We start from the raw sequence: 14,334 nt of genomic DNA on the forward strand, positions 1-14,334 counted from the left end.
CAGTTGGGTCAGGATATGCGCAAATGGCTACTTGAAGACGGGATTCCTTCTCTTCCATCACATCGGGGCCCAAGTTGCAGCCGAAGTTATAGAAACGTACCCGTACAAACGAATAGATGGCCTCCCGGATGCTATGGAATACAGCTACGCAATGCTGTACAGAGCGGTTCCTCCGATGTGGCTTACAGATGCCGCCATAAGCGCATTATGCTCGCGGCTTTCGTAGGATTACCGATCCTGTCGTTTTGCAGGATTCCAGTCCTGTGTTGCTAAAACGAGGCGTAAGCGAAATGAGTTTTATCGTCCTGTTGATGAAGCTGTACGGGATCGTGTACTACAGCAAGTTATGGAGGAAGGGGTGGACACGGTCATGCTGCCGTTAAACTTCGAGAAATTTCGCTGGTGTTGCGCTACTGTTAAAGTCAGCTCAAAGCGTATCTACTACTACGACCCGTTGAATCAAGCCACGTACAAGGGCACCGGTAAAGCTGTGGTGACGCATATCAAGATTAGCGGACTGCATGAGTATGACGCTGCATGAGTATGACGTGATCGCGCAGATGATGAATCCCATCCAATTCGATGGGCATAGCTGTGGAGTTTACGTGTGCTGGCAGTTCATACGTCAAGTACTAACAGGACTACACTTGGAAATTAACGACAGTTCGCTGAAGAGAAGACGTTTCGAACTTTTCTACTACTTTCTGTCTGGACAGCTTCTTCCGGTGGTGGCCGAGAGCTCAGCAGATACGACGACAAACGACAACAAAGAAGAGAAACAGCCATCCCCGAACGCTAGGGAAGATGACAATGTGGATGATGTCATTCCACCTACACAACCTGCGCAGTGAAATGGACGTAGGAAACGAAGTTAGAGTCTTGGTAAGGCAAATGACTTCATGCTTGATCACCAAGCTCACCCAAATTGCGTAGAAGATCGAGCATCTATAGCAAAGATAAGGCAAAGATCCATTCGTCTAGTGATAAGTCCCAATCCAGAATTTAATCTTGGACGAATACAGGATTAATCCTGAGCGACTTACCGCCACACATTTTGAATCTTACCCGTCCTCTAGAAATCTTCTCGTATCTTCCCCTTAACGTACTCATTTAAGGTAGGTTTTGATGTCCAGGATTAATCCTGACGTCAGTCTTGTACAAGTCCACGTAAACAATCCTGGCCTCCAACAGCCGCCTTAAATAAATGTACGGAAGGTAAAATGCCAATTAGGGGCCGGTGGTCAGGATTTGATTAGCCAATAAGCAATTCGGAATTTCAGGCTTATCTATTTTCATTGGCCACTAATAAGGTATCATATAAGAGATTACTTAGCAACCCATAGTGAAATCAAGCGGCCCTAATTGGCACGGCCATCACGTTTTATGCGCTGTTTTAATTTGTCCTCATCATAACTGGTGTAAAACAATTTAATAACCAGGGAAGTAAACAATTGTGTCAGCTTTTGATTGGTGCCAAAAACATTAATTTTACTTTCTGCTAGATCAAAAGATACAATCAAAACAAGAGAAGGTTGCTTTGAACGGCCCCTAATTGACATTTTTCCTTACTATTAACAATGCATTACTATATCCCAGCCTATACGTAACTCTCGTTGTGAATTGCAACCAAATTTGCTGTTTTGATCCAAGTCAATGAGTCACTCGCATATTTTTTTCTGTTAATAACAGATTTGCGCTATTGCGTGCGCTCAATCAAAGAGCAATTTCGAGCAGAATGCAAAATACATATTAGCCAAAAATATGTTTTCTTACATGTAAGAACTCTAGATACTAATATCCAGAAGATTCCGAGCCCCACATCAGTATTAACCCTACTGTGCGCACGTCTGCAATCGAGTCTCCAGTAGTATTTGTGAGCACGTCAAAACATGGTCTCTGATCCATTTTATGAGCTGCAAAGGTGTATAGGAGAGCGTTGAGTATCGTCGGAACCCGTTGGGTGCTTTACTTGTGCTCTGTGTGAAAGATTGAAGACTCATTGTATTTAGTTGTTATCTACGCCTGCTTTGACAATCCAATATGCATCCTCTCCTGTGAGAGGTTTCTTAACTGCTCGTCCTTCTCATATTTCTCCGTCAGAGCTTACCTTCTCGTGAAGGAATCTTCGTAATAGCATCTTATCATACGACGTCTCAAGATCTCCTGATCTCACGCAGATCACCTGCGAGTTCCGACACTCCTTCCCGGGAGGTCATCCTGATAAAATTACAAGCTCACGTAGCTCTTTACGTCGTGGCGCAGGGAAGACATTTGTCCGGATGCCCGCACGCATCATTACTGACTCGCAGTACTCCACACCCAGTACATTTTTCTGTACAAAGTCCTTGACAAACTTTTAACGTGTATCTATGTGGTTCGCTCGACCTGATGAATCTTCTCCTTCTAGTTAAGCAATTGCGGCCTGATTGTCGACGTGAAGCACCGACAGTTCTCGTAGCTTTAGTCCTATCTCCGTGAGGCACTCCATGGTGCCTAGCATCTCTGCGGTCATCTGTGACGCAGCCACAAACTCCGACGCCATGGTCGACAGTGCAACGCAAGTTTGCTTCTTGCATATCCACGCTACTACTACTCCTGCCACCATGAGTACTCCTGCTGCTCCCGACTTTCTGTCCTACTTGTTTGATGCATAGTCTGCATCACTGTATGCTTCCACTAGCACCTTGTCGTTCATATCACGGTTGTTTGTGCTCATCAGGAACTTCAGCTTCTTTGTTCCCTTCAAATACTTCGGTGGGTGCATGCCCGTTTCTGGTCACACAGTGCACTGCAAAAGATATGTCTGATCTCGTACATCTTGAGATTCACAACAAACTGCCCACTAGAGACTGAAACGTCTGCACCGTTGGTCGTCTTGGGCTCCCAGCACACTTACTCGGAAGTAACGCACTATTCTCCTCACCGTTGTGTCCACCGTCGATTGGTGTACATACCGGCGCTGCATTATCCAACTCGAACTTTATCAATAGCTCTTGGATCACTTGTTCTTGATTCATCGTCCACCCATCTTTGCTATCATAGCAATCCCTAAGAACTTAGAGACCACACCCAAGTCTTTTAGCTCCACGACCTGCATGTCGTCGAAGAACTTGTCGACCTTATCCTCGCTCGTTCCCGCTACTAAGATGTCGTCCACGTAGATGCCTACAAGTGACATGTCATCTCTTTATGTCTTGATGTACAGGCAGCTGTCAGTGTAGCACTGCTGGAACCCCAGCGACACCAAGATGCTGTGCAATAAGTGATTCCACAGTCGACCTGAACGCTTTAACCCATAACGTCCTTTCTCCAGGATCAACACGGGCTCATCTTTATTAGTAACGCCCAGTGCTCTGAGCTGTGCCTCAGTAAAATCCATGCCTTGCGGTATCAACAGGATGATGATCAATTCAGCTTCCTTCTTGGCCTTTACATAGGCACTCGGAGCATCTCGGTGGCGCGCTGGAACCTTTCAAATACGTGACACCACGAGTATCGACACCAGCTCCAGCACTGCTGAGAATGTGAATGTATAGTCTACGCCATACTCTTGCTGGTCTCCTCGAGCCACCAGTCTAGCCTTGTGCCGTTCAATGGTACCATCCGCGTGGGTTTTCAGCTTAAACCCCCACTTCGTAGGCAGACACTTATCGGAACGTGTTTCTCTCCCATGCTGCGCGTACGCATCCGTGTGTGCTGCTGCTCTTCGGCTGACACTTGCTCTTCGTTTGCTTCTTCCTTATCTACAGCATCTTTCCTTGCAGCTGCATTCTTGTTCTTCCTACTAGTCTTCGATCCCTTCGAACGTTCCTTCTTCTTTTTTGACTTGCCCGTCGTCGAACTGTAGTCCTACTTTCCTGCATTCTCAAGGTCATGCGACTCCGTCTCGGTCGTCTCGTTCCGTTTTTCGACTATTTTCTTTAGTTTTGGATCCTCAATTTCAAGTTGAGCCTGGTGATGTGCATTCTGCTTCGCATTTAAGGTCTCCACGTTCTTGATGTGCTGCGTTGTGATCAATATCCTGTCTTGGGGTAATTACACCTTGCATCCTTTTGTTTCGTCGTTTTCTCCAGGTATTCTTTCCGACGTCTCTATATGCAGTGCATGGACTACCAAACGTGACGATATCGGACAGATTCGGCACCGTACCTGTCAGCATCTCTAATGGTGACATTCTCTTGGTGTTGACTCTGCATGAGCTGCGGTTGGGTACGTACGCTGCGTACTCGACTGCATCTCCCCAAAAGTACAGCGATAATTCACTAGCGAACAGCATGCATCTAGCCATATTTAACACAGCCCTGTGCATTCGTTCGGCCTTCCCATTAGATGCTTGGTTCTCGCTTTCACTAATCCGACGACGTACTTCAGTCGTTTTGCAGAAGGGATCCACGTTCGTGTACTTTTTGCCTCCATCGGTCCTGAGCTCTGCGGTCAAATCCCTTTGCGAGCTACACTAAGAAGTGTTCGACCTTCTTCGTAGCCTCCACCTTGTTTTTGGCCAGGAACACTCTCACGTAGCTCGTAGAGTAATCAATGAAGTTGATTAAGTACCTGTTCCCGCGTGTGTCCTTGGGTATCATGGGTCCTTTGATGTCACTTCCAAATGACGCCTCCGATCTTATCAATAGGTGCGTTTGCCCCTGTGTCCTTCTAAGACTGATTGTTTTTACTCTGCTTGCCTTGTGCGCAGGTCAAGCAGTTCAATCGTTTTCTACTCGTTAATCTGATACCTGAGCCGGCCGCGTCGGCCATGCGCTCGACCGTGTCGTACGAGATGTGCCCTATTCGCTTTTCCCGCTCCAGTAGTGCTGTCTCCGTCACAGCATCGTCCAGTAAGTCGTGCGCTTCCTTAAATTGAGTGACTACCGCCCTGATCCGTGCTCTCTTACTAGTATTTCCTGTAGTATCAATCATCAGTACATTGTGCTGTCTGTGGACCTCGAACACTCGCACATCACTTTATTGCTGTACCATATAGCTCTTGTCACCGTGTCGCTCCAAGAACACACCTTTTCTTCTAATCTACCGTAGCCCATCATGTTGTCAGACAGGTGCTCAGCGTTATGGACATTCGAAACGTCTACCACGGCTTCTTGCCCGTCAACGATCGTCTTTAGCTCCACTGAACCCTTCTTCACTACTCGTATGTTCTGTCCATTTGCTGCTCTATACTGATCATCACAGTCGACAGCACCATTCAGCAGTTTTGCATCTTTAACCAGATGCACACTGGATCCGCTATCTAAGATCCATGTATGTGTGTCGACGTCCGTGCCCGCTCCGACTGCCAGCGAAACTTTGATCTCCTGGGTATCGCCATTCTTCTTTTCCGGACAATTTGTAGCGATATGTCCCACTTCATCACACTTAAAACACGTGTGTGTGTCTGTGTCACCTACTCGGGATACTGACTCAATTCCTCGTCAAGTTTGAGCACCTCGACTGCCACCGTGGAATCGTTCGTCATGTCCTCGGCTGCCACAGCATCCATGACCATGTACTTGTTCGTTCTTAGCCATGCTTGCCTCATACTCAATCGCGAAGGCCACTAACTCCGTAGCCTGCTGCAAGTGATCCATGCGCTGCGATTTCAGCCTTGTGAGCATTGCGCTCTGCAAGTAGCCAGGTGCTGACTTGAATATGCATTGTAGAACGTGTAGATCAGAACACCCCGATCGTTCAGCCGTATGTCAAGTACTGGAAATGTTCAGCCCACGTCCTGACGCTTTGCTTCTCAGCCGTCAGCTACTGCAATCCTTTTGACGCCGTAATTGCCGTCATATACGGAACCAACATCCGATTCATCACATGCTCCAGTGTGGGCGACTCCGTCGTCCAGAGTGAAATCATTCTTTCAAAGTACACTAGTGCAGTTCCGTCTAGCTTGCCATTTAGTGTGCGAGGGTTCGGAATTCCTCCGACCAGTCGCCACCACTCATCTGCTGATCTCCAGCCAGCCTCTGTAGGCATCTAAGTCCCCACGCCTTGAAGTCTGCATCGAGGCCAGGGTACACTTCCTTGTCTGTGAACTTCGCGAAGCCCGGCCAGTCCAGGTCGCGTGGCTTCGGGACTCTGAGTCCAAAGTTGAGTGGTAAAACAAATTATTCCGCTGTAGGTGGATCTATCCGCTGATGCGTGTTCATCGCGTTCTGCGTCTGCGGTGTCGGCATCTCTGTAGCTGGCATCACCTGTGGCACTGTCCTCATTGACGTATCAAGCTACCCTTTTCTTATTCGTCGGCCTCGAGCCTTAATGAAGTATGTGAACGCGCTCGATCCTGCGTACTTATGCTCAAAGGAAGGCGTGTCATCGCGTTGCTTCAACAGCTTCTGAAACTCCGCCTGGTTTGCCATGAACTGGGCTTGTTGCTTCGCCATTCCTTCGAGGAGGCCTTCAAGCCTGTTCAGACGTTCAGAGCTTGCGCTGGCGTTCCGGCTTCCCCTTCCGGGAGCATAGGACGCGGCTGCCTAAGCGTGCGTCCCCTCCACAATCTTGAACGGGTCTGCAGCCACGTTCAGGCCGTGGACGTCAGTATCGTGGACATCACGCGAGTTTGGTTGCTGTGAGGTATCGTCGGAGCTCGTTGGGCGCTTTACTTGTGCTCTGTGTGGAGGATTGAAGACTGATTGTATTTAGTTCTTATTTAAGTCTGCTTGGGCAATCCAATATGCATCCTCTCCTGTGAGAGGTTTCTTAACTGCTCGTCCTTCTCATATTTCTCCGTCAGAGCTCACCTTCGCGTGAAGGACTCTTCCCAATCTCATCCTTATCATACGACGTCTCAAGATCTCCTGATCTCACGCAGATCACCTGCGAGCTCCGACAGAGAGCGTTTCACAAGCTTAATGAGAAGAAGTAGGACTTCGCTCGACTTGTGCGAAATTATGTATGTTTGAAGTGGACTGCGACATGAGAAATGAACCTTGGTCTATTGCGACCCACTGGCGTGCCTAATAAGGGTAGGTATGTAGAGGCGGACTCTGGGTGTCATACCGCCAAAAAATCGCACCAGTAGAAGCCGCCGCCTGCTGACAATAAGACTTCATTATCGATTTTACTGCGAAGCCCCCTGCTCCACTGGTGCGACGACCAAGAATCGCACGTGCGACCAGTGAGAGGACTATTTTTTGTAGCAACGTACTGCAATGTACTTAAAAATGTTTATTACTTTTATTAATATTAGGATCGACATTTGTGATCTACTGTCTGATAGCTTGGAGCACGTCTGCGAAACGTGTCATCACCAGTTTTCCAGAGCCGACAATCTTAGTCGACACCTCCAAAAGCCATGTCGGGGATTGCCAGCCCCACCATTTCGGATGTGTGACGTGTGCTGTCAGTGGATTAAAGGCTACCGCTACCAGCTGGAGCGCCACAAGCGATCGAGTCGCTGCATGACGGAAGTAGAAAGGACCAATCGCAAAAACCATATGGCAGAGCAGCGGCGCCAACGCGACGCAGCGTACCGTCGACGTCGCAGAGGGAGTGTTAGTGGTGAGCAGAAACGGCAAGAATCTGACATTCTGGGACATCTATTGAACGAGGGTGATGGTGCGCCACAAGTGGATGCTCTTGATGGTGGCACTTTACAAACTGATGAGGCATCACTGGATAGCGAAACACTCAACAATGATGACAGCACAGTAGGTGGCGATGATCCCGACAGCAATATCAGCGTACCCGATGTAGACTGGAACTGGTTTGACACAGAATTTGCTGAGTTCGTCAATAATGATGGGTCTGAAGTTGCCGAATGGTCGGTGCAGCAACCTGACGAAATCGTGGGGCCGTCGCGAAATGAAACTGTACAGCAGTCTTGTGACGAAGCAGAGGAAGTTTCTGTTGAAGTTTCTGTGGACGATACTGTGGTCGATTCTGTGGTCGACTCTGTGGATAATGCCGTGGAAGATACTGTGGATTGTCCCATCTGCTACGAGTCAGATAGCCAGACAGAATTATGGGTGGTCAGCAACTGTCGCCAGTCGTACCACCGTAGCTGTGTTGGACGGATGTTTGAGTATGATAAAAGATGTCACACCTGTCGCACGCATATCGAGATGGAGGTTAAGGATGATGAAGTGATTATCGTGCGTCATATCCCTGCTCGGCCGACGTGTTTTATTTGCGGACATAATGACGACAACGGGGACATCATACAGGAGGGCCCTCAGTGCCCGCACCAATGCAGTATTCAGTGCTTACGTGTATTCAACATGGTGAACCTCAGCGAGAATCGTGCAGCACACTTTAAGTGCCCTGCATGCATGCAACCGTTTTCAGTCGACAGTATATACTTCGGTGATGACTATCTGAGTGACAACTCAAACGATTCAGCTGACGAAGAATACCAACCTAGTACCAGTGTTTCAGCAGAGTCATCAGAGTAGGCAATATGCACGGCAAGGCATTACTACATAAAGCATATGTTTTAGTTAATTTTGAGTTTTATGCGTGCTGGTTAGCCTTTAGCATTTATCATTATTACTTTATTGAAGTGTATTTTCAATCGCACTATTGAGGATGACTACACTATTGAGGACGACTGCACTATTGAGGACGACTGCATATAACTGAGCTACTGCACTTTGAGGACGACTGCACTTTTGAGGACGATGTTTACGCTCGCTTTACGTTTCCTAATCTCTGCAAGAATTTTGTTAACTGTTAGGTCACCATGAATGCAAAGTGCAAAGTCCGCCTCGAATTGGTCCTGGTCGCCGGCGTGCTTTTCTTGGACATATTCAGCAATAATCTTCATTCGAGAAAGACGTGATCGATGTAACTTGCGTTCATGTGGAAGCATGTCAACGCCAGCTCTGAACTGGTGGCATGCCGCATTAGCATGCCAGTACTGGTTAACACTAGCCGAGCGCCGCCGCTACGCGGCGGTAATTTAGGTTTACTTTAGAGTTTTACCTTCCCGCCTTCGCTTCGCTTCGGCGGGATAATTAGTCCAAATCCTCTGAGTCCCCCGTGTGCCTAAATCGACTTCTTAAATTTCATAAATCTGCGTTTCATTTGCTACAAAATGCTGAGTTCCCAGTAAGCCGTGTATATATTTCTACCGGTACAAAAGACTGAACCCCTAGCACATACTTACCATGCTCATAAACGCTTACGCTAGTGATCTTGGCAAAGTCTCTTTATTGTTGTTGGCTATCACTGTCTTAATCTTCCACCCAGAAGCACCTGCACTTCAGTCTAAAAACGCTAAATAATATATTTAGTTCAGCGTCGTGCTCGATTTCACGGGCCGTTTCTGAAACCTAAATTGCATCAATACAAAGAATATCTGTCCAGCTTGCATCAAATACCCGCTTGTACTGCCTGGTTAAGCTTGTAATAAACTGACTATTAACCACTTCGCATACCAAACTCGCTACTTTGAAAGAAAATTAAAAGTGTTACGATTTGAATTTTTAATAAAAATATTCAAGCTGTAGCATTTTTTTATGCATTGAAGTGTGTTCATTTTGTGCTGATTCAGAATCAGTCATTAGACACTCGAATCTGTGCCTGTTATGGTTATAGCCTTTGGATATAACGATGCGTCGCAAGACGCCTTGCTGTTGTTGTTGTTGACGGCGGTATTTGTATTTGATACTTAAACGATGATGTCAGGATGGTTAAACGTAGATTAGGCTTTAAGTTGATAAACGTTTCTTTACGGGCCTACTTATAGTAACCATAATTGACACCTCTCATGTTGTGCTGTTATCTTACCGCTGCGCGTCTACCTATTAATAAGTATCAGAATGTTGTTGTCTAAAAACCCGCTTAGAAAACAATGGTCAAGTTCAATTCGCTCACAGTAGTAATTGTCATCATCACATATAACTTCTTTTGTTTACACGTCAATCTAAAACTTTCTATCTTTGTGAATCAAGTGACAACGTTTATAAGCACAGCTTTGTTCTTACGACCAGTCCACACGACCGGCTACTGCTGTACATGTAACATATACGATTTAGCAATACCAGAAACCCACTCAGATAACTTATTAATGCTAATATTTTTACAGTAAAAAAATTGAAATTATCATTTTAGTCAGTGTAACACGCAGATCCTACTGAGTACAGAGAATTTAGTATACTTAAACCATGTCCTCGGAAACACGCATGCTAACGTGTACGATAGGCACCCTGCCCTCCGTTTAGTACTCAAATATCAATAGCAACATGCATTATAAAAAAAGTTATATAATATTTAAACGATGCCTTTGGATAATGTACAGCCTTGTGCAAATCCCCATATGTAAACTGGGAAACACATGAATTTATTGATGCAACAACACAATCTAGTTTTAACCAATTAAAGCCACCTTCGCTGCGCTTGGCAACCAGTAGAAATATTTAAATCATTTTATCCAATGATTTGTCCGGAAAAGCGTGACAGGCACGACAATTTAGTGTGACGGACAGACAGGTTGCTGCAGTAGATGTTTAAGATAGTCCCGCCACCCTTTAGCGTCTGGTAGCTCCGACACCAAGTTCGCAGAGTCATTTGCAATATGAGCCGATTCAGGTTCCACGATGCCGCCGCCTCCCGTTCGTTGAGCCGAGCTCTGGCCCGAGCTAATAGATTTCATCATATCGCGAAGTTCCACTATAATTGCAGTTTTGATGTCTCCTACGATTGAGTCCGAAAGAGAGGGAGCAGACGCCTTTGGCACATCACCAGCCTCATCCGAAATAAAACTGTTGCTAGGTTGAGCGCAGCTGTAGTCGAAGTCGTGAAGGCTTGCCAGGGGCCCATTGGTAGGTATAGTCGCATCAGGGGCCAACAAATCCCGAAGTTGGTTTTCCTCGCGATCTAGAACGTCGTCTAGTAGATATCGTGTTACGGTCTCAGCCTTTTCACTTGGCGCCCATCCTGCCCACCACTTCACCAACTTCAAAGACCAACGGCTTTGTTCAGGAGCGAACATAAATCTGTACCGAGCTCCGCCTAGCCTAAAGCAATGTGATGTAAACCAGATGTCATCCCCAAGGAGATTCTTGCTGATTCCAGCTGCATTGGCGACAATGTTGATAATCTGAGTGAAGTTACTGTCCGACATTGGAGCGCCCCATTTAACGCCAACATTCCCAAATGTCCCATTAGGACTAGCGCTAGCGAGAGAGTTCTTCGGACGTTTAGCACCGCCGCGGGGAACCTTTGTCAGTGCTGGGAACGCGTAGTCACCACTGTCCCACTTGTGGTTTAACCGCGTACATGCATATTTAAGCCATCTCTCCAGGTACGTCAAAGCCTCGGTGGCTTGCTCATCCTTAGGGAGGTGATGCAAAGAGTATGTGCGACTTGCCAGTGGATCATGGTCCGTTTTTCGGTCGCGTATTGTGAAACATCCAAATTCGATCTCCTTGTCGTTCTTGCGCGACTTGCGCCGAAGTCCGAGCTGTATATCTCCTTTCTTCATGAGCAGCACTCATTTATTCGACACATCCCGTAGAAGGCAAGCGAGCACACGGCGGAAAACCACAAGCGCATCGTCTCATTGAAGTCCGAATCAGTTTCAAGGAAAGTGATTACTCGCGTTAGCATTGCAAGCGACATAGGTGACGCGCGCTTTGGAGTTCTTTCACGCTATTTTGCTTTACTTAGGCCTGCGAGGATTTGCGTAATTGCTGCGGATCGGGCGGGGTTTCCGCGTGGCACAATCGAGCCATCTGCTTGAGTTTCAATAACCCAGCGATCGTGCGGGTGTCCACCTGAAAGTATTACCGGTTTCGCGTAATGTTAGCTAATCGCGGCCCGTAGCTTCTCAGCAGGCCACTGACTCTTGTTCGCCGTCGCGAGCTGATTTATGTACGCTGCTAGTACGCCTGGGAGCTGAACAAATCGCTGTTTCATCGGGTCTGGGTATCCTTCAGCTATGCAAAAAGCGGTGAACCGACGAAGGCTGCCGGTATAGTCGACCCGCGTGCGAGACTCGAGTCGTTGATCGGCAAATTTGGCTGCAGCGATACCCGCACCGTACAGGCGACTAGTTTCGGGCAGGCCCATTGCAGTCGCTTGCACTCCGCGAAGGAAAAATATGAAATGAAACGTGCTATTTCTATGCGTGGCCCGTGCCTGACAAAGTATCTTCCTCAATTGTGCAGTTGTCCTCAACTGTGTGGTCGCCCGCAAAAGTGCAGTCGCGCGGAAACGTGAAGTCTTTCGCAAAGTACGAAACAGGCATTCGTGAAAACGGTGAATACATTTATGGATTATTTGGGTCGATGACTTATGGGGCTTTCCCATGGCTACATCTATGACTACAATGTTTTGACCAATCAGAGTGCGTCGCACAGCCAATTTGGTCCCCTCATATTTCAGAAGCAGTAGTATTTCTGCGTCGTACTTTTCAGTAGTATTCTTAAAATAACTCCCAACTAAAAATACATTGACATTTACGGTTGACTTCACCATGGGAAGTTTTTTACGGTTGACATTATCGGTTGACTTCACCATGGGAAGTTTTTTTACGGTTCATATGCAGCTCGTGTTACATACAATAGCTAAGATATTTAACACCAGTTACTACTTGTAGTAGTACTCAACAGCGAGCACGAGCCTCATCACGCTCTGCCAACGCCCGCCGATTAGTCGGGGCTGTCAAAGCGATGCGAGATGAACATACCGTAACCCCCAAGCCTGTTTCGAACGAGAACGAAGATGTGCAGACAACTCCTACGTTGGTCATGTAGACAAGCAATGGAGCAGACCAGCAGGTTAACACACCGTCCTCGGAGGGCGTCTCTGGGGCTACTGCCTTCGTTGTTTTGTGCATCGGTGCTGCGGTCGGTATGGTCGCCATGGCCGCAATCGTGGTGATCCGCGAGAAGAAGCAGGACTTCGACGAGATGGACAGCAAGACGTCCGTCCTTAACACCATGCGCGATGGACTCAGAGACCACTCCGTCATCATGACCGCGACCACCACAACACCACCGTTCTGTAGAGCGCTTTTGAGTTTTAAAAGCATCGAAATACTTGTGAGATTATTGTCGGATGGCTAGGGGGTGGAACGCTACTGCGTTTTGGATTTTTAGTTATGAGGTAACGAGGGACCATCTTTCATGTGCTCAATTGCCCATAATCTTCTGAATGTCAGCACGACTCTGCTCCTTGGCCGGCAGTTCCTGGAAGCGCATGTCCATCTCCTCCACACGGCCCACCTTCTTGAGGGCGTCAAGTTCCGGCGCGACATCCAGGGGCTTCACCGCACTGCCCATAGCGCGATGCACCTCGTAGAGGTACAGCACAGACTGGTATTGTTCATAATCCTGCAAGACTATCACCACGTCCCGACGCATCAAGTCTGTCAAAGGCAGTGAAGCATACGCCTCTATGGCCTCAGCGAAGCGGCCGCGAAAGCAGAATTCCTTAACAATACTGGATGCCACATGCAGCGGGACCCACTCCCACTCCTTTTGCTCAGCCAGAACGACCACCATCTTGTTCTTACTCGAGATTTCATTTCTCCAGCTAATTTTGGCGTCCTTACTCTCCATTTCATCGTCGTCGCTTCGCTCCTGCTGGGTGTCCTCAGAGACTGGAGCTCTAGAAGCGTCAAGGGCGTCGCTGTGGCTCTTGTAAGCTCGCAGATACGCCCGGATCGGGGCGCCGGACAGAAAAAATTGGCGCTGGAAGAATTGTCGCCACACGGCGCCCCGAGCCATATTAGCGTGTGGCTCTAGCGCAACGAACACGGCGTCAGCCGCCTGTGGGTCGCCTTCAAGTTGCTGGAAGCCCCATCGTACCAATGGTGCGAGTTTGTGCGCCTGTTTTGGGGCGAATAACGCCTTGTACGGTAGCGGTCGCACCTCCTCGATCGATAGGGAACGGTCAATGTCCTTGGTGTCCACCTGAAGGTACTTGAGCACGCGCTGCGTCACGACGGGCGAGGGAAGCAGCTGATCGTCATCTAGCGCCAGCGATTCGAACTTGAAGCTCCTACTATCGGTGGCGTTAGTGGTCGACAGTAGCGCACGACTCACCCCACAACGTCCTAAAAGAACTCGACGCAATTGTACCAACATTTTGTTTGTCTTGTCAATTGGTGGCAAAAGATGCAGCACTTTTACTGTTAAAATAGTACCTTTAATTAATTTCCGGAGTTAATCCAAATCAGCAACGCTTTGCGTTAAATTGTGATTTACTTGCAAACCCTATATGACCCACGCCTGTGAGAACAGGGTGTACAGTTCGACCCAATTTTGCTCTATTTACCGACGTATTGGTGTCGTCCGCCGGGTATTGGTACGCATCATTCTCCATGCATGTAGGTGATACTGTATCACTGATTACACAGCGATTGGCGTCTAGTTTTTTCTACCTTCTAGG

The 14,334-nt window shown here is 47.7% G+C and overlaps 2 protein-coding genes across 2 annotated transcripts; both read right to left on the reverse strand.

Moving 5' to 3' along the window:
• Positions 1-10,842: 10,842 nt before the first annotated feature.
• Positions 10,843-11,422, reverse strand: PITG_09300 (uncharacterized protein; the record flags this gene model as incomplete). The annotated part of the gene is made up of 2 exons (XM_002903538.1): positions 10,843-10,885; positions 10,941-11,422. The coding sequence occupies 2 exons, from the start codon at positions 11,420-11,422 to the stop codon at positions 10,843-10,845; spliced, it is 525 nt and encodes a 174-aa protein (XP_002903584.1).
• Positions 11,423-13,073: 1,651 nt separating this feature from the next.
• Positions 13,074-13,670, reverse strand: PITG_09301 (uncharacterized protein; the record flags this gene model as incomplete). The annotated part of the gene is made up of 2 exons (XM_002903539.1): positions 13,074-13,445; positions 13,545-13,670. The coding sequence occupies 2 exons, from the start codon at positions 13,668-13,670 to the stop codon at positions 13,074-13,076; spliced, it is 498 nt and encodes a 165-aa protein (XP_002903585.1).
• Positions 13,671-14,334: the final 664 nt, after the last annotated feature.

This window comes from Phytophthora infestans, genomic scaffold (genome assembly GCF_000142945.1).
Source record: "Phytophthora infestans T30-4 supercont1.14 genomic scaffold, whole genome shotgun sequence".
Lineage (NCBI taxonomy): Eukaryota > Oomycota > Peronosporomycetes > Peronosporales > Peronosporaceae > Phytophthora > Phytophthora infestans.